At 53.3% G+C, this 23525-nt stretch overlaps 2 protein-coding genes across 2 annotated transcripts in view; both read right to left on the bottom strand.

The window, feature by feature from the left end:
• STX1A (syntaxin 1A) overlaps nt 1–375 on the bottom strand; it is a gene marked incomplete at its 5' end in the record, with an annotated part of 61276 nt that extends 60901 nt beyond the window's left edge. Inside the window, one exon of the mRNA XM_027905476.1 lies at nt 259–375. Coding sequence (XP_027761277.1) covers nt 259–375 — 117 coding nt within the window. The remainder of the gene's footprint in view (nt 1–258) is intronic.
• Nucleotides 376–8994: 8619 nt separating this feature from the next.
• On the bottom strand, nt 8995–20432 carry MKS1 (MKS transition zone complex subunit 1). Its single transcript, XM_027905463.1, has 17 exons — nt 20328–20432; nt 20034–20253; nt 19085–19240; nt 18596–18693; nt 18272–18400; nt 17853–17957; nt 16982–17090; nt 16060–16116; nt 15374–15416; nt 14807–14869; nt 13564–13634; nt 12653–12716; nt 11097–11204; nt 10463–10596; nt 9724–9806; nt 9539–9636; nt 8995–9101 (listed from the first exon to the last, which is right to left on the bottom strand). The coding sequence occupies exons 1-17, from the start codon at nt 20429–20431 to the stop codon at nt 8995–8997; spliced, it is 1749 nt and encodes a 582-aa protein (XP_027761264.1). The 5' UTR covers nt 20432.
• Between the last annotated feature and the right edge of the window lie 3093 nt (nt 20433–23525).

Raw genomic sequence — 23525 nt, 5'->3', positions numbered from 1 at the left:
GGTCCCCGCCCGAGGCAACGCCAGGGGGAACCGGAGCGGCCCGCGATGATAGAAGAGACCCCGCTCCCGCCCCGACACCCCGGCGATGGCCGGGGCGGGGGGGCTCAGCCCCGGCCCCCCAACCCCCGCCCAGCCCCGCTCGCCGCCGCTCGGGGCACGGCCCGCGGAGGAGGGGCCCGGGCGGCGGCGGGCGGTCCCCGCTGGGGGCAGAGCGCCGCTCGCATCCCCCGCGCCCCCCCGGCTGCGCCCCCCACTCACAGCGCGCAGCTCCCCGGTCCGGTCCTTCATCGTGCCCCGCCGCCGCCGCCGCCGCCGCCGCTGGGATCGGCCGGAGCGGGGAGGGGCGGGCGCGGAGCATGCGCGGAGCGGGGCGGGGGGGACACACGGCCGGGGCGGGGGGGACACACGGCCGGGGCGGGGGGACAGGCGGGGGACACGCCTTGGGGTCACACTGCGCGGTCACGTTGCGGGGAGGGGTCGCGGAGGGTCTCACAACTGGGGGTGGGGGGGCACAGCTACGGGCGGGTGTCACCGGGAGGATGGGGGGGAGGGGCACACGCCGAGGGGCACGTGATGTGGCACTCGTGCGGGTCACAGCCAGGGGGATTCACACCTGGGGGCGTCACATCCCGGGGAGGGTCACACGGGGAGGGGTCCGCGCGCGGAGGGCGCAGCTGCGGGATCGCACCCGTGGGACCTGACACTTGGGGGAGTCACGTTTTGGGGTGGTGGTGGGGGGTGGGTCATACTTGAGCAGCCCACAGGAGGAAGTCACATCTGGGAATAACGTCGGGGGATATCACACCTGGGGAGGCCTCACCTGTGGGACATCACGTCAGGGTGCTCTCAGGATGTAGGAGGGGCGCACAGCAGGGCAGCCCCAAGAGCAGGGTCACCCCTGGGTGTCCCTGCGGCAGTGGCAGCTCCAGGGCTGGGGGTCCAACAGACACCACGGTTTGGGGGCACCAGCAGGAGGGGCTGGCCCTGACCCCCAGCCTGGGGACCCCAAACCCAAGTTTGCAGGGAGCAGCGAGGTGCCAGCAGGGCTCAAACAAACACTGCCAGATTGCTGCTTTTGGGGAAAGTGGCAGCGTTGCGAGACACTCCGGTGCCCTCCCTTTTCCCGGGACAGGGAGGAGCGGGATCTCAGACAGCCGGGGCCCGCTGGTTCCTGCAGGTCCTGGGGTCAGCGGATCCAGCCGCAGGGCCACCGATCGCAGCTCTGGCAGCCCGAGATGTGTCCAGCATCCCTGGGGTGCCCAGTGCTTGGGTACACCTCGTGCAGAGGCTGGGGGTCTCCCCCTCGGGTGTTGCGGCCAAACCCAACGCAGCTCACCCCGCACAGCCGCGCACTCAGCCCCGATCACCCCGCACACAGCCCTGATCACCCTGCATAGTCCCGCACGCCTTGCGCTGTCCTGCAAACCCCCTCACCCTGCGCTGTCCCGCCACCCCTCTCACCCCGCACACAGCCCCGCACACTCCTCTCTGTCCCCCATGGCCCCGCATCCCCCGCTCACCCCGCACTGTCCCCGCGCTGTGACCCCGCCGGGTGCGGGTCCCGCTCTGGGACGTGGCGCCCCCTCGCGGCCTCAGCGGGGACGTGCGGGGTCGGACCCCGGTACCCCCCCGGCCCCCTTCCCGCCCCTCCGGGAGAGCTCAGACCGCCGGGACAGCCCCCCCGGGGTGCGCCAGAGCCGCCCCAGCCTTCCCGTGTTGTCCCACGCATGTTTTTCCCCCGACTTACTAGGATCCATCCCTTTCCCACTTTTTCTTCCTCCCTAAAACATCCCATAATAAACTCTGCAGTCCTCCACATCCCAGATGTGTTCTCTGCTCCCAGACAGCCATAGCTCCCCTTTCTCCAGCAGGTGCCTTCACAGCAGGGCCCTGGGCTGAGCCTCTGCTGGGACAGGGTGTCACTTCCTCGAGTCCCTCCACACTCACCCTTCCCCAAGGCAGGTGAGAAGGATGAAGCCTTCCAGACCCAGCTCCCTGTCCTCACCTCTCCCTGGAGCCAGGATACCACACTCTGGCTGTCCCAGCTGAGACTGGGGGTGGGTCTGACCATCACCACACCGGAGCACCTTCCCCGTGAGCAAACAGCTCATCCTGCCTGTGGCCCCACACTTGGCTCCCTTCACGCTGCCACAGCTCAGCACACTTGGGTGGATCTCCAGTACTAACACGGGCCTGCCCAGAGCAGGGACCCTCCAGCAGGACAGGTCAGCACCCTCCATACAGGACCTCGAGCAGGACCACCCCACTGAAGGATTTTTTTAGCCAAATCGCATCAAGAGGCTCCCAAATAAACATTTTCCTCCTCTCCCAAGCTTCATGGAGTACCACGAAAGGCAGCATTCCCACTTTGCAAGCTTCCTGCCCGCTACACAACACCTTTTCCTACTTCCAGTCCCAACAGCTTCCCACCTCCAGGGAGGATGCAGGCTCCCTCTGTGCTGGGTGCCACCACCCTCCTCAGGGAGCTCTGCTGTGTAGCAGAGGCTGAGACAAGGGACAGAGCAGCTTCTGACACTGAGAACTGTGACACGGCTGGGAGTGTGCCTCCCCCCCACCAAGAGCCCTGGGGACCTGTGGTCTCACAGAGGGGTCAGACAGCTCCTCACCCATGCTGAGAGCAACAGGGGCTGCAAATCCAGGGAGCCAGAGGCATAGCTCCCTGGAACAGTGCCCGCAGCACTCAAGAGTATTGATGGGCTTTCAGGTGAGTCAGGCAGCGCAAAATGCAGCAGAGAAACCTGAGGACACATGAGGAATTACAGAGGTGTTTTGAGCAGACGCTGCAGAAGGATGGCTGGTGCATCTGCGGCGGATCCCAGATCGATCCTGCCATTCCTAAGGACTTCCATCAGAAGAGACAGGACCACGGCTGTCTATGGAAGAAAGAGCTCAGACACACACAACAGGCTGCAGAATTAATCCTCACTAGCAACACGGAGAAAAGCCAGGTCTTGGCTCAGAGTGAGACTAACAGTGTGGACACAATGGAAATCCAGAGCTCAGCCCCAAGCGGGGGCTGCAAAACCTGCAGCTTTGCTGCAGCTCAGAAACCACCTGAAGCTGCTCATTCATTCATTTTGCAGCCACTGCTGTCACTTCAGGGACACTACTGCCTTTGGAGGCAGAGGACAGAGATCCTGGAGCAGCTGCCAGAAGTAATTTGTCGAGGAACAGACTGGAAAGCTGTTCAGGGAGGGACAGACTGGAGCCACTTAGCACAGCGGTGCCGGGGAAGCCAGGGAGGAGTTCTCGCTGCCAAGAACACAGGCCAAGTCCTGTGGCAAGGGAGAGGCAGGATCTCAGAGGCAAGGCAGGGATGAGGCTCACCCCAGCACCCCACTGCCCGTGCCCACAGGGGTGTGCCAGGGAGAAGTGCAGGGAAAGGCCCTCTATGACCACGGTCAAAAGCGGATCCAGCTGGAAGTTGCCTCTCCCTGCATGAGGGGAGCAGGGATGATGCCAGTGGCGATTGCTCCAAGTGCTTGTCTCCATGCCAACAGCCATTAAAAAGTTGCTTTTGGACAGCTAACATGGGCTGCAATCCCTTGTGCCCGAGGACAGGAGGATACTGTGCCACGGCTTTTCTGAGGACACAACTTCTGTCCCCACTCTGGGGCCAGTTCACATCAGGGAACAGGGAGATGGCGTTGGGAGGAAGGAGAACCGTGCCACAACCTGCAGAGGCTGAGGCAGGACACCCAGAAAGGCATTGGACTGGGGTGGAAAGTATAGAAGATCTGTGCCCTGTGGGCCTGGGCTGACTGAAAAAGTCAGATGGGAATGGGACAGGAGAAGCAAAAAGAAGGAGAAGGAGAGGTGACCAGGGGGAAGAGGGAGGCAAAATCTGTGGTGAGAAAAGTTGGACATTGCAAGGGCTCAGTGCTTCCAGCAGCACCAGGAAACAGTGGCCTCCATCCAGCCTCTCATTCCCAATGACATGTCCAGAGCTGTAAGAGCATCGTGGTGCTCACAAGGATGTGAGCAGAGGGAACAAGATCCCCCAGGCAGTGGCAGCGTGGGACGGGAACCCCTCAGAGAAACAATAACCACCTGGCAGGAATCACGGGCTCCCTCCTTCTCCTCACGCCTCCAGCAGCAGCCTAACAACAGGCACAAGCTGCCACTGCCAGTGCTCTGCACAGGAAAATAAAACATCTGACAGGGATGATCTGTAGTCTCTGTCTTCATGTAAGGAACAGGTTGAAAAAACAGTCACGGTGATGCTGCCTGAAGGAAAGCTGGGGATTAGACCTTGATGTCCAGCTCGACCTTTCTGGCTTTCTAAGGTCACATTGAGTCACGGGAAAACCACCTTTCCCACCTTCCCAAAGGATGATCCTTTCATTCTCAGGTCTGGAAAGCTTGAAACAACCTGGAATCACACACCTCCGAGACAAGTTTCACTTTCACACATTGTAGAAATCCTCCCAACTGTTGTGAAAGTCAGATGATTTTATTTTTAAGTACAAGAACTTGTGAATAAATTATAGCAGAGTCTGATTCCATCAGTCCTTTCTGATTTTTTTTTTGTGTTACTCCAGAAAATGATTTTGACAGATGAGAGAGAAAGGGAAGCACCTCCAGCCTACACGTCACTTGGGTGCACTTAAAAACCTGCTCGAACCAAAGCAGTGAGAGAAATTCAATCAAACCAAAGCAATCATTCCAGTGCAGGAACAGGGCACATGGACACTTATTTCTTGACTGATCCAATGAAGTGGGATTTTGCTCGGGTCAGCTCTACTCTGCCTTGCATTGAAATACTGACATTAACTGCAGAGAATGTGGGCTGCATCTTGGGAGGACAATGAGCATTAATAAGATGGCAGCAGGGGGGTGAGAGGCAAAGCAACCCAGAGCTTCCCTTTGCTGCCAGGAGCCTTCCTCTGCCACTCCAACCCCGTGGCTAAAATTAAAATATATTGATCCAACAATCAGCCTCTGGTGGTTGTTTAAAAAGGACCACTTAAAGCCCATGGTGCAGATAAAATACTCCTCTCCCTCCCCACACACCAGGCAAAGGACAAATCTGCCTGGTGCTGCAGCTCCACTGTGGACACAGCCCTGGGTGTGCCCCAACACCACTCCTGATGCACATCTCAGTGTCCTTCCCAAACACTTCTCCTGGTGCACATCCCCAGGATCCTTCCCCCCCACCCCCAGCACCCTTCCTGCTGCACGTCCCAACATCCTTCCTTTGGGAAGGATGCACCTCCTGGTGCAAATCCCCAGTCCTGGGATGGGGCCAAGCCAAAGGGGCAAGGAGGTTTCCTAGCAAATCCCCAATTTGGAGTTACCACAGCCCAAATCTTCCTCGATGGAGAGCAATCCCATTCCTGCGGGCTGACTTTGGTGGGAAGCTGTTCCCGTCACGTGAATGACTCATCTCTAGGTTTTCTTTTTCTGTTACATTTTCACTGGAATTTCTAATGGATGCTGATTTTGTACCCTGCAGGCTCTGACAACTGCCCACAGGCTTTCTATCCACCATTCCTACCATTCCCTTTTGTTTGCACAGCTCGTTGAATGAGACCCCAGAAGACCCCCAGGGGGCTTTGGGCTGGCTCGTGCCCCCATGCAGCCACAGCACTGGTGAGGCTGCAGGATTCAGCCTCAGACTGAGATGCCCACTCAGCTGACAGTTCAGCTGGCACTCAAAAACCCATCACAGCCCCAGTGTGCCCGAAGGAAGAAGCAGAGAATCAGCTGTGCTCCCGGAGCTGGTGTAGCCAGAGCTGGGGGGCTGCTGGTCACACAGTAGGGCAGAGACCCCCAGGTCTCACTGCCAGACCCACTACTCTGGGCTCCCCAAGAGCCTGCAGCAATGCCTGGCCTGTGCCTGCTCAGGCTCCTCCTGCCCTCCAGTGTCCCCCTCCACCTTCAGTTCTGGGGCTCCCCTGTCCCATTAACTCATGCCCACCCATCCCAAGCTCTTGTGCACCCACAGTGGTCCTTCCTCTCCCTTCTCCTGCCAAGTTTCCTTGCACAGGCACCTCTCCAGTGTAGGGACACTTCTGGGCAGGAAGCTCCTCAAGGTTCCAGGGAGGGCACTGGGCTCTCCTCCTGCCTGTTCCCACAGCCATCTCCTATTCCATCTCCTATTCCATCTCCTATTCCATCTCCTACTCCATCTGTGCATACCTGGTGGATGCACGACCCCACTCCAGCCACAGAATCATAGAATCATGGAATGGGTTGGGTTAGAAGGGACCTTAAAGACCACCTAATTCCAATCCTTCTGCCACGGGCAGGGACACCTTCCTCTATCCCAGGTTGCTCCAAGCCCCATCCAACCCGGCCTTGGACACTTCCAGGGATGGGGCAGCCACAGCTTCTCTGGGCAACCTGTGCCAGGGCCTCCCCACCCTCACAGGTAACAATTTATTTCTAGTATCCCATCTAAACCTACTCCCTGTCAGTGTGAAGCCATTCCCTCCTGTCCTGTCATTCCAGGCCCCTGTAAACAGTCTCTCTCCATTTTTCTTGTCACCTCCCTTCAGTTACTGGAAGGCCACAATTAGGTCACCCCGAAGCTTTCTCTTCTCCAAGCTGAACACTCCCAATTCCCTCAGCCTCTCCCTGTGCCAGAGGTGCCCCATCCCTCTGATCACCTCCTGTTCCAGCTGTGCACACCTGGTGGATGCACAACCTCCCCTCCAGCCTGGCTCCCTTGGCAGGCTCGGAGCACAAATGCCAGTTGTGATTAAAAGATCAGTGACATTTCCATACATCTACGTGTATATGGAAATTTGCTAGTTTAATTTGTAAAAGGGCAAATTCAAAGAACATTTGCTGAAGGCTCTCTCCAAACCGGCTTTTACCAGCACCACTTTATTCTGTCAAGCCAAGGAGGCTGCAAGCACAAAGGTGAAGAACTGCAAACAATCTCTTACTTTGGAAGGATTGCTTGCTTGGTTCTAATAATTTTTAATTTCTGAATTTCCCTCTCATCAGTTTCTACAAGATTTCACACTCTACAGAGTTTTAAGTAGCAAAATAATATCATTATGTAAATCTTCTTGCATCTTTGTGTAACCCTAACACTCAATACACCAAATCCTGCCACATAACTGTGCCGGGCAATGAGTCAGGAACCTGATCTCATCAAAAAATTCCACCTAAAAGGATCTGCCATTAGCATCATCCCAATCAGAAAGGTGTTTTTTTTTTTTGCTTTATTGATAAAAAAGAGTTTATCTTAACCTTGTAACTCCACCCTGAGAAGGATCTCAGAGAATGAATTTCAGCTATTGGTGACAAGCACCACAAAAACACCCAGAAGGTAATTAAGCTTTGCATGTAATAAACACACTAGGCCACGACATGAATGATGATTAAAATAAAGAGATAAGGGGCGTTACATACTCACTGAATGCTCTTCATCCTGGGTCAGTTGTTACAGGCCATGACAGCACACACAGAGCCCAGTTCTGCTGCTCCAGCTCCAGGCAGTGCCGCCAGGCACATCCCCCAGCTCCAGGTTGAGGACACTGCTCTGCCACAAAGGCCACACTTCCAGCACATCCTGGCAGCCTCCTCCATCAAAAAGGAGGCACAGAAGGTGAGGAAAGGAAGCAAAAATCCCCTTATAATTGAAATTGCCAGATTCAAGCTGCCAGACAGATCGGGGAGTTACAACAAAGGTCAAGAAGAAACAAATTCTGACTCCTTTTTGGGGTTTGTTCTCCCAGTGAAGGCTGGGGCGAGCTCAAAATGGCAGGAAGGGAGTGAGGAAGACAACAGAGCACCAGGGAGGAGGGGAATGTTCTAACAGCAACACACATGGCTGCAACCACAAATCTCACCTTCCCTGTGAAGGAGGAATGAGCAGAGCAAGAGGAGGATGGTCAATTCTTATTTCATATTATGCCTGTGAATTCTAAATTCACAGACACATTCAGACCTGCACAGTCTCAGCCTGAGATTTTTCTTCCCATCCTTTATGTTTGGAACAGATGAGAACACATGGAAATGTGATGACTGGTGCACAAACTAACATAGCACTGTCAGTCTGAAGGGAGCCTCGTTCCTCTGAACCTGAGACAGGAATAATAACAGGGGAAAATAATGAGAAAAGAACAGAAGGAGGTGGGTACACACGAGCTTCCCCAGGAAGCACCACAGTGCTCTGCAATCAGGGAAGGAACAACGAAGCAGAGCTCAAATGAACAGCTCGAGCAGTTCAAAGTTCAGCTGCTGTGCAAATGTTATCACCTGCTCTTGCTGCCTGCAATCCTTCCAGCCCCAGCCAAAGCCCTGTGATGGGCTAAGGGGAATGTGTGTGTTTTCAGTTCTATTCCTGAACAAAGAATCCTTCTGCTCATCACTGCAGAGCCAGAACTTACGGGCATACACAAGGAAATGCAGAATGTAACCCTTTTGTCCAGTTCTCCGTCCACCAAATGTCCTTTCTTTCATTTCATTTCATATGCTCCATGTGGAATAGAGCTCTCTCTCTAGGAATGAATCAGTCTTCAGGCAGAGGTGTATGAATTCATTTTACTATTGATTGCCCTACACACAACAGCTAACAATTATCAGCACTTCTCAAGAAGTTATCTACTCATTTCATTAGTATCAAACAGCATCCTTTCACATCACCCTCTTCTTTAAGAAGAAAACTAAATTTACCAAGTCAATTTTTCTCATTACTCACTACTCAATCCCTGAAAAGGTGTTACAGGGTTCACAGGCCCCATGTCAGTATTTCACTCTGCTCAGCAGAAACGTGAACAATTGGCTGTACTGTTACAGCCTGGTAACAAAGGGCCTTGAAAGAAATGTGCTCCTTCCACAGGTACCTGTGGAAATGCAAAGATTCCGGGTCTGGAGGCGCTACAGACTCCTTCCCCTATCCAGGGAAAACAACAAAGGAAGGGCTTCTGAAGCTTCTAAGCACTGTGATTCCTGCTGAGGGATGGGAGCTCATGTTGGAGGGAGGATGCTGAGAGCTCCAGGCAGCAGAGGTGATGCTCACAGGTCCTGTGGCCGGGGCATGGAGGAGGCAGAGGGGCTGATGAGATCCTGAGGAAGGCTCTCCCGTGCTTCCTGCATCCGGCGCCGTGCCCGCTGGAAGGCCTCTACAACACAGAGGGGACAGCAGGACAGAATGCATCAGGCAGCCTCAGGGAAGGGCAGGGATGTGGCAGCTGTCCTGGTGCAGGAGTTCCACTTCCTACGATTAAGTAAAAGCACCTGGCCCGTGCTGCTCTCTGTTCTCCAGCACTGTCTTTGCTCTGTGCACAGTGGAATCAGGGACAGGGCCTGTGCCTCAGTGCCACCAGCTGTGCTCAGTGCCAGGCAAGACTGGGCAGTGGTTATCCCTCCTGCATGCTCAGAGCTGATGCCTCCTGAAGTTTCCAGCTTAGAGCAGAATATTAAACCTCTGCCATGCACTCTGAGAGCTCATGGGGAGGGGAATTACCCCCACAGTAATGGATTCTCCCGAAATACCCTGCCCATTCTGTCAGAAGGGGGCACAAGAGAGGCAAAGTGAGAAGGACACCGAAGGCCCTACCCAGAACGTTGTAGACAGAGCTCTGCTGGCTGAAGCCTCCCAGCCGGTCCAGGACACTCTGCATGCGCTGCCTCAGGGCACTGCTCTCCAGGAAGGCTCTGCACAGAAGCACAGCAGGATGAGGGCAGGGCTGCCAGCACCAGCACAAGACATGGAGCTGCTGGAGCTCTCTTTGCTGCACTTACTTGGACTGCTGCAGGCAGTGCAGCCGGAATGTGACGCTCCCCGTGGTCTCCGTCCGGAAACCAAAGCGGCTCAGGCGCTTTCCCTGCAGGGGTGGCACAGGTTAGAGCAACCCCACAATGAAAACAGGACCACGAACTCCTGGGGCCACAGTTTCCCTTCCCTGTGAGGTCAGAAAGAAGGGCAAATAGTTCCAGGCCGTGCTGAGGGCAGGACCTAAACACTTGCAAGCCAACAGGGCAGTGCTAGGGGAAGGTTTCAAGAACTGTCACACAAAGCTGGCACTAAACATCACCTTTCTCAGGCACCTCTGCAGCTTTCTCAAGACCATGAAGTTTCTGCTTGCCTCACATTCATTGGCTTCTCACTTCAGGAAGCTGTTCCAGGCACAGTACAGCCCAGATTCCTCACAGAAACCCAGGAGGAGTCTGTAGCTGCTACTAAATGCTGATCTGACAGTTTGTAGACAGGGGTAAGTCAAAGCTTTGGTCCGTGCTCCCCCACTTCTCTAAGCTGCTCACCCCTCAGAAGGCACAGCTCTGCCTCAGCATTTGCCCATTCCTCTGTTCAGGACCACAAGTCTCACAGAGGAGACATTTCTTTAGTGAGAGGAACAGGACCACCAGCTCATCCTTGTTGAAATCTGGTCCAGACTGTCTCCAGACACCTCAACCTGAGAGCATAATGTACCATTTCCCAGCAGGAGAGCACCTTGGAAGCGCTCCCTGCAGCTGAGCCCACCTTGAAGGTCGATGGTACCCGGACGTAGGTTAAGTCCTCCAGCTCAGGAGATCCCCCAATGAAAAACCTCCTCATCTCAGCCACTGTCCCCAGCTCCACGGGGCGCCAGGTAGGGACGGTGAGCACGTGGGCACCTGGGACAGGACGAGAGGACAGCTTAGCTGCTGAGAGCAGTGATCTGTTCAGAGTCAGAGAGGGCAGCATGCTGACCCAGACCACAGCTGGCCGGAAATGGAAACACTGCACAGTATCAAAAATGGTCTACGAACATTTTACACCACGAGTCAGCCCCTTCCAACCACACAGCCAGCGCTCAAAGTACTAACTGCCCACCAGGATCGTCTCCTCACAACATGTGGGGATCACCCCCAGACGCCATGTGGGACACAGAGTGATGTGCAGTATCATCCCAGAGCTTCCTCACACCACATTTTGTGATGGAACCACCAAAGGAGCAAGGACAGCAACGCATGATGTGCCTCAGAACAAAGGCAGAATGGTGCAGGATGCACCACAGACACCTGGTTAGCCCCTTCAGTGCACTGAATCCCTGGGACCAGCTGAATTCATTCCCAAAAGAACCACTCAACTCCTTCTCCCAGACAATTCAAACAATGCCCCAAGGATGATTTACCTGGAGATGCTGGCAGCACCAAGGACCCGTATCCTTCTACACGATACCTCTGCCAGAAATCCAGGGATAGGACCTCGAAGTAGAGAACAGGCCACTGAGGGAGACTGTCTGCAAGAAGGGGAGCAGGTCACAGCTTTGTGAAGGAGATTATCACTGAGAAAAAAAAAATGCTAAATTTCCAACTCCACTAGTAGGAAGTCAAAGAATCCCAGAATCATTTAGGTTGGAAAAGACCTCCACGATCATGGGATCCAACCTGTGACCCATCATCACCCTGTTCCAAAGCCCAGAGCACTGAGTGCCACGTCCAGTCATTCCTTGGACACCTCCAGGGATGGGGACTCCACCACCTCCCTTTCCTTGAAGAAATTCCTCCTAATATCGAACCTAAACCTCCCCTGGCACAGCTGGAGGCTGTTCCCTCTCCTCCTGTCCCTTGTTCCCTGTGAGCAGAGCCCAACCTCCCCAGCTTTCCCCTCCTGTGTCAGGGAGTTGGAGAGGGTCAGAAGGTCCCCCCTGAGCCTCCTTTTCCCCAGGCTGAGCCCCCACCAGGTCCCTCAGCCGCTCCTCACATGACTTATGCTCCAGACCCTTCCCCAGATCTGTTCCCTTCTCCAGACACAATCCAGCACCCTTCTACCACAGTCATTTTTGTATTTCTTCTACAAAGATTTGTGGTGGAATTATTTTCCCTGTAAAAGCTGAACCCTCAGATTTGACAATAAAAATAGAATTACTGGTGTTAAAAAATGGGGAAAATTCTTTAACAGCAAGTCCAAACTGGGTTCTCAATTATCTTTGAGCAGACAAGACAATCCTTCATGAATGATCTGATGCCAACCAGGGGAACCTGTTTATCTCTGACCTTTCCCAACATTATTGGGGGATTATTAACCTGGATTCTCCTACAGCTCTCCAAGCATTTCTTTTTTTCCACAATGAAACAAACTCGTTCTGTTTCTTCTAGGCGGAAAATTCATCAGTGCTGGCTGAATACCCAAATCCAAACTGTACATTGGATTCAAGTGGCAAGGCATGCCACAGAGCTGTCCCTAGCTATTGCATCCACAGAGCAAAGGAATTGGTGAGGAAGCAGCAGGAGCAGGCAGCTGAGAAGCCCAGCTTAAAATAGAGCTGAAGTTCCAAAGTGACATGAACTATACAAGGATTACACAGGTCACTGAGCGTGTCTACAAACATAAGACTCAGCACAGGGTTTAAGCTGTGTACAAAAAGGCTGCCTGGTTCTCCTGCTGCAGCATCCCACGAACGGCAGCATGGCCCAGCACGCCAGGTTTTGGGACAGATAAGCCAAGATCCAAGTGGTTTTGCAAGTGGATAAAGCTGCCTGCAGCAGGAAAACCTCAATGGATCCATACAAATGCTAATGGATTCCTGGGCAGGGCAAACACAGGATGTGTCCAGGGGCTGTGTGGTGACAGGGTGAACCTCTGCTGAACCAGAAACATCTCCCTCTGTTCTTTCATCCCCAACAGGCCAGACAGCAGGATGGGTGCACTGGAATCAGAGGATTTCAGGGTAACAGGGAAACACACCTTCATCTTCTAGGGTGTAAAACATCTCCACAGTGAAGGGGTAGCAAAAGTGTGCCACCTTATCCTGGAAAAGGAACGGGACAGAGATCAGATTCTTGGACAAGAGAATTCATCTCCAGCATTGCAGGGGGCATAGAGAGCAGGGAGAAAGGAACTAATGGTGGAAAGCAGGTAATGATGCCCAAACACGATCAACCACATCCCACTAACAAACACCTGGCTGCAGGATGGACCTGGATACACTCCTTAGTGCCATGTGGATGGAACAGGCTGTTAAAAATAATGGAAAAGGGGAATTAAAATGCACCTCAAATGGCAGTTCAGTCACTTGCATAACTACTGGACTGCCACAATCTCTACAGGAGCCAAGCAGAGTACCTCAAACAATGGTATTATTGAAATATTGTATGATAATTGTTTTTGTAACATGAAAACTAGATCACATAAAAGACATTAAAAAGCTGATAAAATTCAAATTTTCTAGGAGAGAAGCTGGAGACAGAACAGAACCAACTTCTGACGCAGATAAGAAGAATTCATTTTGGGAAATCAGTGTAGAGACTGTGTGCATTCCTGCCCCAGGCAAGCCAGAACAATGATTTGTTAACTCGGAGCATTGAAGAACACAAAAATCAAAGCTCCAAAGGCAACCAGTCATCCAGAAGGAAGAAAAAAGTGAGGTTTCAGAAACTGCTTTGGAGTAGTTTTATTTGATTTAGTTTTACTTGGACAGTAGCCCCCTGGAAAAATGGCAAGCGTAATTAGAATGAGGAGAATCCCAAACATGCTCCGCTCTTGAAAGGAGCTATCAAGTCAGGACCTTTGCTGGTCCTTTGCTGTAGTTTGTTACACATGTTCCACTCCAGAGACTGCCTGTTCAAACTGCTCTGCAGGTGTGAAAGTGCCCTTACCCAGCCCACTTTCTTGGTGGTGCAGGTCTGTGTCACTCCTGAGAGCTGCTGGAATGGGGGGCTCGACCACTCTGGGGGAGAGAAGAAGATGAACACAGTGGTGAAGGCTTGGGGTGAGACCAAACTCACAAACCAGAGCGGCTCAATGACAGTCCCATGAGCGGGGAAATAAGTAACATCACCCACATGGAATTCCACAGAATCCCAGAATCACTGAGGTCGGAAAAGATCTCCCAGGTCATCGAGTCCAACCAATCTGTGCCTGATCCCCACCTTGTCCCCCAGCCCAGAGCACTGAGTGCCACATCCAGTCCTTCCTTGGACACCTCCAGGGATGGGGATTCCACCACCTCCCTGGGCAGCCCCTTCCAATGCCTGACCACCTTTTCCATGAAGAAATTCTTCCCAATATCCACCCTGAACCTCCCTTGGCACAACATGAGGCCGTTTCCTCTTGTCCTGTCCCTTGTCCCCTGGGAGCAGAGCCTGACCCTCCCTGGCTCCCCCCTCCTGTCAGGGAGTTGGAGAGAGCGAGAAGGTCCCCCCTGAGCCTCCTTTTCTCCAGGCTGAGCCCCCCCAGCTCCCTCAGCCACTCCTCATATGATTTTTCCCTTGGCATGTCCCACCCTGTCCTGTTCCAGGCACTGGCTGCTCCTCAGAATACCCTGAACTGTCCATGAAAAGCACCAACTCATTTCAAGAGCAGAGCAGAACCTCATCTAAAAGTACTGAGTAGCAGAAGGGGTCTCTCTTTGGATAAACATCCAGGTATAACCAGAGAGGGGAGCCAGAGCCATAGCTCCAGGGGAACTAAACATGCTGCAGGACACGCAAGTCAGTGCTGGGAGCCTTATTTATGCATCAAAATGTAATATGTCAGGATCAGCAGAAAACAGGGTGGTGAGCACTTAAATCAGACCAGGTCAGTGCCGTGATGCAGAGGACAGGAAGGCTGTTCTCTGTAGGATAAGGAATGAACTTTGGACAGACTGCTGACCACCACCACCACCTCTGTGTCCCAGCCCGAACTGGAAGTGATGAGAGGGGAAGATGATACTTTCTCCCAGGCATGAATTTAGTTCAAAGAGTTGAGTTCTGCCGTTTTAGCTCTGAAGTCCTCTGACTAGATCCCAACCCCAACATCAGCTTTTGCTGACTCCCAGCAGATATAGTCTGATGGATGAGCCAAAGCCTGTTTTATTCCTCAAACTGTTGCGATGTGGCTGGAAATGGGAATACTCACGGTTAGGAAGCTCCAGGAAGAAATGCACATAAAGGTTGTCATACTCATAGCCTTGAGCTGAAACTAAGAAGAAGAGAGAATGAACTTCAGCTGTTTGCTTCAACACAAACTCCTCCATCACTCACTATAGACTTTTGGGAGAGCCAGCACCAATAACCTGTTACTGCTGGAAGCTGGGAAAAACCAGGGTCTTCAACACAGCAGGAGATGATCCTCAGAGAAGATTCCCTCTCCAGACTAGCCCTGTCCCCATACCACTAGCCATATGAGGGAGGTCACATGTTTAATTGGTTTCTTTGGGAAGTTAATAGAGATTGTAGCAATCTGCTCTCCTTTTCTTGAGATCTAGGTCTTCCTAGAACAGCTGCAGCACTTGTAACCTGCAGCCTGTAAATGCCTCTCAAGGGCTTAGCCTGCAGAAACAGGGAGAAGGAAGTAAAGGATTCTAGGGAGAGAATCACCTATTATGGACCAGCCTGTGATCCAAGAATCCTTGGACCCTTCATAGCCTCAGCCATCCAAGCACACCCATATTAGCCCCTATTACTGTTTAGAACAAGGACTCACCTATTTCTCCGTTCACAAAAAGTCTCAGAGTACCAGGAAGAGGCTGAAAAAACAAGCAGATAAACAAGATAAAAGAGCTCAGTGACCACTGGTGGAACTTCAATAACCCCTTCCCAGTAGCATCTCACACAGGTATTTCATGGATATCCAGACATGAATGATGGCCAGGGAGTGAACAGTCCCTCTGGAGAGAGGCTCTAAAGAGACCAAATCCCCAAAATCCCAGATTGCAGGAGTTCACTATTACATCAATAAGTCTCTTAGAGACTTCAAAATGTAATATGTAGTGAAAAGTCACTTGCAGAAATCATAGTCCTGTTCCTCCCGTCATGTTCCTGCACTTACCCAAGGTGGGGAAGCAGGGGGAAGGACAGGATGAGCTGAGACACTCTATCAAAGTACTGGAAAGTTCAAGTTTCACACTTTGGCAAACAAAATTTGAACAAAAACAAAGATTGCAGTTTGGGTAATTCAGTGAGAAGGGAAACTATGCATGAGCCTGGGGGTGAGAGGGGCTGTTAACTTGCATAAAGGGGCACATTAAGGTGTTTGACACTTGAGAAGTTAATAGCAATCACTGCCCTAGAATGAAGCAGTCTCTGGAGACTGTGATGCAAGTGAGCCAGGTCGCCAGTCCCCAGAGGCAGAAGAGGCTCCAGTCCCTGCCAGCAGCCTCTGGAACTCACCATTTCAAACTCTGAGCCCACGAGCCCATTGAGGTAATCTCTGTGCCGACCATAGAGCTGGAAACACACACAACAGCAACAACAACAAAAAGTGGGTTTGAATTATATTGGTTGTTACTTACTGCAAAAATTGTAGTGGGTATCATTTAAACTCAACTTAAATTGCTGCCAGGCTTAGCACATGTGGGGTTTAATTGTTACAGCACATAAAGAGAATGTAGGGATCTAATAGAACAAGGACGCATAACTGCTAACCCTGCACAGAACTTCAGCTTCAGAAAAGATCTTCTCAAAGGCCAATTTTAAGGGATAAGAAGCTCTGAAGAATCAGATCTTAAATGACATCTTAAAAGCACAGGCACAAACTATTCCAGTGAAGTCAACAGAGAGAGATCAGCATAGGGAAATCACAGTTTCCTTGGTGAGCACAAAAACAATAAAGGAATGTACAAATGATAAACTAAAACATTAAGTACTTTTATAAACTACTACAGTCAAATAGGCAACTCAGAAAGATCAAGACATGAAATGATATCCCAATATCCTGGGACATTATGGATAACAAGAAATCATTCAATAAATATACAGGCAGCAAGACGAAGATCAAGGAAAGGGTTTGCCCACTGCTCAAAACGGATAGAAAAACACTGGCAGGTGACATTAGGAAGGCATGAATTTGGGTAGTTTCTTAGATCAATGCAGGCAGAGGCAAGACAACTACAGATAAGGTGGCCATAAGGAGTAAGGTAGGAAGCAGTCAGAGAGTATCTAAAGTTCTAAAATTCCTGGGCGTGATGAGGCTCCCTGCCAGTGACATTTTGTCACCTCAGGTGTGCACAGCACTAGCAGTGACATCTGCATGAAGGTCTGGGCTGCCTCTGTCACTCAGAACTAGTGGACACGCTCAGTGGCTGGCCCTTACGTCTCTGAACATGCGCTGCTCACGCTCCTCCTCCTCTGGCTGCACCTGGGCAGAGGCATTCTCGATGGTGTATTCCCACACCTCTCGCTTCTCTCCATCCAGCTCGATCCTGCAGACCCAAAAAAAACATGGGAAAAAGTCCTCCATTATGCAGGGAATAGGCACAGGCACCGATAGGGCTCTCCTGACTCAGCAGTGTCCCCTGACCCAGCAGTGTCCCCTCTACCAGGCCTCTGCAGTGAGACAAAGGCACTCACAGCCCTCTCCTCGCTCCCAAGGGCACTCACAGCCCTCTCCTCGCTCCCAAGTGCCCGCCAGCATCATCCCATCAAAAAGGGAGACTCATTTGTGTCTGGCATACACATAATACAATTTTACATGGGGTTGTAGTGATAGGAGAAGGGGGAATGGCTTCACACTGACTGGGGCTAAGGGTTAGATAATATATTGGAAGAAATTGTTCCCTGTGACAGTGGTGAGGCCCTGGCACAGGCTGCCCAGAGAAGCTGTGGCTGTCCCATTCCTAGAAGTGTCCAAGGCCAGATTGGACAGGGATTGGAACAACCTGGTCTAGTGGAAGGTGTCCCTGCCCATGGCAGGGGGTGGAATGGGATGATCCCTTCCAACCCAAACCATTCCATGATTCTCTGGTAACCTGCATCCCCAGGGACTGGCACTAAAGCCCCACAGTCATACATGTCTTGGCCCCAGGCACAAGCAGACAATAACCATTCCTTAGAAATCTCTTGGATAAATCTCAAAAATACCTCTCAGTTTAAGTGCTGATCCCCTGCTTGAAGGGTGACCAGGAAACAGTCACTGCAGCCCCTAGTACCAGTCCCAGGAGAGGTCCCAGCCCTGCCCCACTCACCGGTAGGGTCCTTTTGTGCCAGTGAAATCAGGCTTCACTGTGATCACCCCATTGCCATCCACCTTGATTGTGCAAAGAACATGTTCATACTCTCTATTACCAAGCCTAAAGGAAGAAATCAAGAAAACACAGTTTAAACAGAGAGCATAGACACTCTCGTTCCCTCGAACAGCAGAGCTGGTAAAGGCACGTGCAGGTACAGAAGGGAATAAACACACAGATACTTTTCTAGAGGCATTTTGGAGGGATACGCTCAGCTACCTCCCAAATGAGGAAAGAGGCAGAAAGAAATTGCAGCCCGAGTTACTGAGCTCTTGGAATTCTCTCCCCTCAGCTAGTGAAAGAAACAGGAGATCTGAGTAAGGAGTGAAGATGGGTTTCCTTTTGGGAAAGTTAGATCACTTCAGGATTTTACTTACTTCCCATAAGGTCCCAAGTCCCCCATGATGTACATGGTCTGGACAGGAGTGTTAATCACATGATTGTTCTTTATAAATTCTTCCGAGGGTTCCCAGGTGATGATTTTCGACTTCAGAGAACTCGGTTCTCTGTGAACAGCAGAACACCACCAGTCACAGCTCAGCTCAGCAGCACCAACGCCCCCACCACAAGGAGTCACACTCCTGGATTCCACGTGTGACACAGCTCAAGCCTCCCTCTCCCCCAGACCAGGCTGATCCATAGCTGGGGCACCAGCACCAGGAAACCTGCAGAGCAAGCTCCGAGCCCCAGTTTGCACTCACACTGGCCTACGGTCCTGTCTTCTCCTCCTCACATTGGCCATCCTCTCGGCCAGGTACGATGGCACCTCATGATCTGAGTCAGTTACCTTCTGGCAGAGCTACAAGAGAGAACATACAGGAACTAGCTTAACGGTACTAGGACATCTTTCCCAAACACAGCTCTCCTCTTGGAGAAGAGAACAGGTACGTACACAGTCACAGGCAAACATAAATGTCTAAATGACTGTAGAATTCCTTCACTGTTCTGGCGGCAAAGTACAGCTCGCTCCACCCCACAAGCTACAAAGCTGAGTCCCTCTGAGTGTCCCAACTCTGAAACAGGGACATCCCACCCAAGGTCTGGGGCACCAGGTGAAGCTGCTTTGCAGCAGTGCTTCCTCCTGCACTCAGGGTATCTGCCTGGCTTCTGCAGGGCCAAGAACCAACAAATGTTCCCTCTGCAGTAGGCCTGGAAGTTTTGACAGACACAGAGCAACTAAGAGCTGGTACCTCCTCTAGGTTGGTGAATCGGTCGTGGTCAGTGTAGGTGAAGATGCGATAGTTCTTCCGACCTCCAGCCTTCTCCAGTTTCCGGATCTCCTCATGGTACTGCCGGTCCAGGGGAGTCTGGCAGGCTGACTCATTCAGGTACAGATCAACCTCAAACTGACAGCACCACAAAGCACAACTGCCACCTTTCACCAGCACTGGCAGAGCCACAAACACCTTTCAGCTGAGGTTTCCAAAGCCACCAGAGAGAAAAGGCCCTTTGGGAATCCCAGCAAATAACCCGAGCTCTGGAGCAGCTCCAACACTGCTCAGGCACGTGGCAGCCAAGAGCACCCACCAAGGCCCGCCTGGAAGGGCTCAGGCACAGCAGCTCACCCTGAAACAATGCAACCCCACAGAGAGGTGCAAAAAGGGCATAGGGAAACTCTCCCAAGCCTGTCCAGTTCTGGGCTCCTCCCTACAAGAGAGACATGGAGCTCCTGGAGTGGGTCCAGCAGAGACTGGGAGGATGATGAGGGGACTGAGCATCTTCCTGAAGAGGAAAGGCAGAGGGAGCTGGGGCTGTTCAGCCTTCAGCCGAGATGGCTGAGAGGGGACCTCATCAATGTCTATCAGTGAGTGCAGGGAAGTGTCAGAGGTTGGATTAGGCTCTGCTCAGGAGTGCCCAGCAACGGGACAAGAAACAACGGGCAGAAACTGATGCCCAGGAAGTTTCACCCGAACAAGAAGAAGAACTTCCTTATGCAGTGACCGAGCACCGAAGAGGCTGCCCAGGAGGGTGTGAAGTCTCCTCACTGGGGATATTCCAAACCCGGCTGCACAAACCTGAGCACCATAATACGGGGACCCTGCCTGAGCAGGGGGGTCGGACTATATGGATGACCCCCAGTGATCCCCTCCCACCCGACCCATTTCGTGAAGCCCCTCCCGTCCCCCCCCGCGCACCCACCTGGCTGAACAGCTTCTCCTGCCACCCCACCTCGGCCTCCTCCTCCTCGTCGTTCTCCGGGGGCCGCCGGGCGCCCGCGGGAGAGGCCCCGATCACCGCCAGCGGCACCGCTCCCTCCCCTGCGACGCTGCCGGCCCGGCCCGAGCGCTCGGGGCCGGCGAGCGGCGGCGGCGCCTGCGGCAGGACGGGCCCTGCGGACGCGACCCGCTGGATGCGGACCCTGCGGGGAGAGAGCGGAGCGTCAGGGCTGTGCGGGCCGCCGAGGCCGGGGGGGGCGGGCGGGCGGGCGCTCACCGCAGGCGCAGGTTGCGGACGGGGTCCCGGGAGCGGTACACGGCGGGGTCCCGGGAGCGGCCCACAGTGCCTCCCCCGCCCGGGCCCCGCACGGCGCCCGCCATGGCCGCGCTCCGTGGAGACGGGCGGGCAGCGCCCCCGCGCGGCTGGAGCCGCCCCACAGCCGGGCCCGCTCCGCCTGAGGGGGGTCCGCACGTCCCTCCGTGTGAGGGGGATCCCCCACATCCTTCTGTGTGAGGGGCGATCCCCCACATCCTTCTGTGTGAGGGGGGTCCACCACATCCCTCTGTGTGAGGGGGGTCCACCACATCATTCTGTGTTAGGGGAAATCCCCCACATCCTTCCGTGTGAGGGGCGATCCCCCACATCCTTCTGTGTGAGGGGAAATCCCCCACATCCTTCTGTGTGAGGGGGATCCCCCACATCCCTCCATGTGAGGGGGGATCCCCCACATCCCTCCATGTGAGGGAGGGTCCCCTACATCCCTCCATGTGAGGATACCCATGGCCCCTCAGGCGCTCCCGGGGCCTCCATTGTATCTCCCACAGCCTCTCTGTGAGGGATCCCCCACAACAGGCCCCACGACAAAGCCCCCTATCCCTGGTGTAAGAAATAAATGAAACGGTTTTATTACAAGCAGGGTTTCCATGATTGCCTCATGATGAGGAGTTTGTGATCAGGGGTGTTCTGCAGTTGCCTATGGCTGCAGTTCTGTTGCAGCTGTGACCTGTTAATAGTTGTGATCATGTTAGTGTTGTTTACTATTGCTGTGTAGAGGCGAACCGGGCAGTCGGTAAGACAATGAGAGCAGCCAGGGCTCACTGCCAAGGGACCATGCGGCCGGGACAGGGAAACAATCTAATAGGTTGGTTAAAACGACCAATGCACTGGAAAAGGGAAGTGTGAGCCCGCCCTGAGAGACCCAATCGGGCTCAAGGAAAAGGATTTATTGCCTTTTAGGGAAGAAAGAGAGCAGAGCTGAGCATGGGAGGGACAAGGGAACAGTTACGCAAATCGAGTGACCTTAAAAGAACTGCCCCCCCATCTCGGGTGTGCTCTCGGGTCCTGGCACGAGGCAAACCTGACTGCACCCAGCGCGCGCTGAAAATAAAGTTCTTTGTTTCACTTTATTTGGCCGTCTACGACATTTTGTTTTTTTTTTAATTTGAGATATTTCTCACACTGGAGGGAGCCCCTGGTGGTCTAGTGGTTAAGGACGCGGCGCTATCACCGCCGGGTTCGATTCCCGGTCAGGGCCACTCCCCGGGCAGATGGAGCTCGTCAGCCCTGTAAGGCAATCCATCTACGTCCTGAGGACCTCGCTGCCACCGTCCAAGCTCGCTTGGCCCCGGCAGATGAACCTCAGGATTAAAGGGTGGGCTCAGTTCCACGCACACTGTGTCTCACCTAAAAAATCCAATGCGCAGGCTGGAAGGTGTAAAGACCTTCCCCGGTTCTTCGTTCGCGAAGACTGGCCATTATTTCTCACACTGGCAGCCCCACGGCAATGGTGAGAGGATGTGCTGCAGGGCCCCACCACTCTGTGGATGGACCTCAATCCCAAACCTGTGTGTGAGGAGCTGCCTAAACCCTATCCCCTTCCTAATCCATCCATGAGTGCCAGGGAAGGGGCATCTTCATGGAGACCACGAGCACCCTCACACTGTGTCCAGTTTCAGGAGCCCTCCAAACACAGACACCGAGTCGAGATAGGAAACATTGTTTATTCTGCACAGGGTGCAAGGTGGAGGTCTCCACAACTCAAGCATGGCAAGGTGTAAAGAGTTATATCTTTTATATGGAAAAATTCACGTGAACCTGCCTATCTAATACATATGCACCACATACGTAATGCATGTTTATTTGAGTGAGGAAGATTGTTTCTTATCCACCTGACACTTCACAAGATCAGGTAGGTCCCAATCTTCTGCTCTTCACAGTGTCCAGAGCCAACACCAGACACCATGTGCTGTTACACAAGGAATACGATGTCACAATCAGAAACTGCAGTGGATCCCTGAGATTTCTTCATTCTAACAGGACTCTTGAAGGTTTCAAGTCCACCAGTAGTTACAGGAGAGTGTATTGTTGATAGCCTGATTCTTACTATCATGTCTAATGTGACATCAGCAGTGAGGCTCTTTAAACTCTGTCAAAACCCTTTTGAGAATCTACCACATAATTACATCTTTTATTTCTGTCTCAGCTGCCAACTGATGCCATAACTTTGCCAGTATCTGTCTGTAACATGGTGTCTATAATTGCTTACTCTGATATTAGATTAGATAAGGCTGGATAAACAGTGACATAATGATGTTATATTTGCCGAGGGTTAAAAAAAAAAAAAAGGTATTTGACTGAGACATTTGTACAAATTTCTCAGGTTTCAGCTTGTCTGTAATAAAAGGCTTTTTCTGACTTTGAGAGCTCTTGTATTTATGGTGGGCAGTGTTCCACACTGGCAAATGGAAGGACTTTGCCAGGGCCAGTGTTCCTGGAATAACAGGCATTTCCAATTAATTGCAAAGGAGTTTCAAGTGCAGGGGAAATGTGGGAGATGGGAGGTTTGGGGGGTCTGAAATGCGGAATCCGCCGATGCCGAAGGGCTCCCGAGGCTGGGCCGGGGCTGGACCGGGTTGCGGAGCCCCCGGGAAGCGCAGCCGGCCCGGGCTCTGCTCCCCCCAAAACCCCGCCGCCCCCCAGCCCCGCTCTCCCCCCGCCGCCACTGCATGTCCCGCCGAGTCTGCGATCCAGCCTGACGAAACCGAAAGCGCGGCCGCGCGTGGAAGTGGAAAGCTATTTTAGCACTGAATAGAATATTCCAAAAATGAAACTGCTTGAAATGCTGAAATACTCCCGCTGTAGGCGGGGAATCGAAAGGGGCGGGAGGGAAACAGGCGGGAAGTTCGCGCGCCGGGCGGGACCTCGCTGGGAATTCCTCGCCGGGAACCGCCGCGAAGCCCCGATAGCGCCGGGACTCGCCGTCCCCGCACCCACGGAGCCGGACCGGAGCCCCTTGTCCCCGATAAGGTCAGTCAGCGCCCACTCCGGGCTCCCCCCCTCCCCTCCCCGCCCGCTCGGTGACCCCTCTGTCCCCTGGGCTGATGCCCGCGCTGTCCGGAGCGGTCGGATCCGAGCTCAGAGCCCGAGCCCGAGCCGAGCCGGCGGCAGCGCCCGGTGGAGGCGCCTCTGGAGCCG

Source organism: Empidonax traillii, unplaced genomic scaffold, assembly GCF_003031625.1.
Source record: "Empidonax traillii isolate 1590-97213 ecotype Southwest subspecies unplaced genomic scaffold, ASM303162v1 scaffold1158:size169731, whole genome shotgun sequence".
In the NCBI taxonomy this organism is placed as follows: domain Eukaryota; kingdom Metazoa; phylum Chordata; class Aves; order Passeriformes; family Tyrannidae; genus Empidonax; species Empidonax traillii.
Note: the sequence above shows the minus strand (reverse complement) of the source record. Positions and strands in the feature narration are given on the sequence as shown.

Excerpts from the sequence above, each read along its gene's own strand:
- MKS1 (XM_027905463.1), bottom strand. The coding sequence starts at position 20,431 with ATGGCGGGCGCCGTGCGGGGCCCGGGCGGGGGAGGCACTGTGGGCCGC. Across the intron at positions 16,117-16,981 it reads AGCAGCGCATGTTCAGAGAC|CTCTATGGTCGGCACAGAGA; the intron begins GTAAGGGCCAGC and ends GTGTGTTTCCAG. Across the intron at positions 14,870-15,373 it reads TTTTGTGAACGGAGAAATAG|TTTCAGCTCAAGGCTATGAG; the intron begins GTGAGTCCTTGT and ends TCTTCTTCTTAG.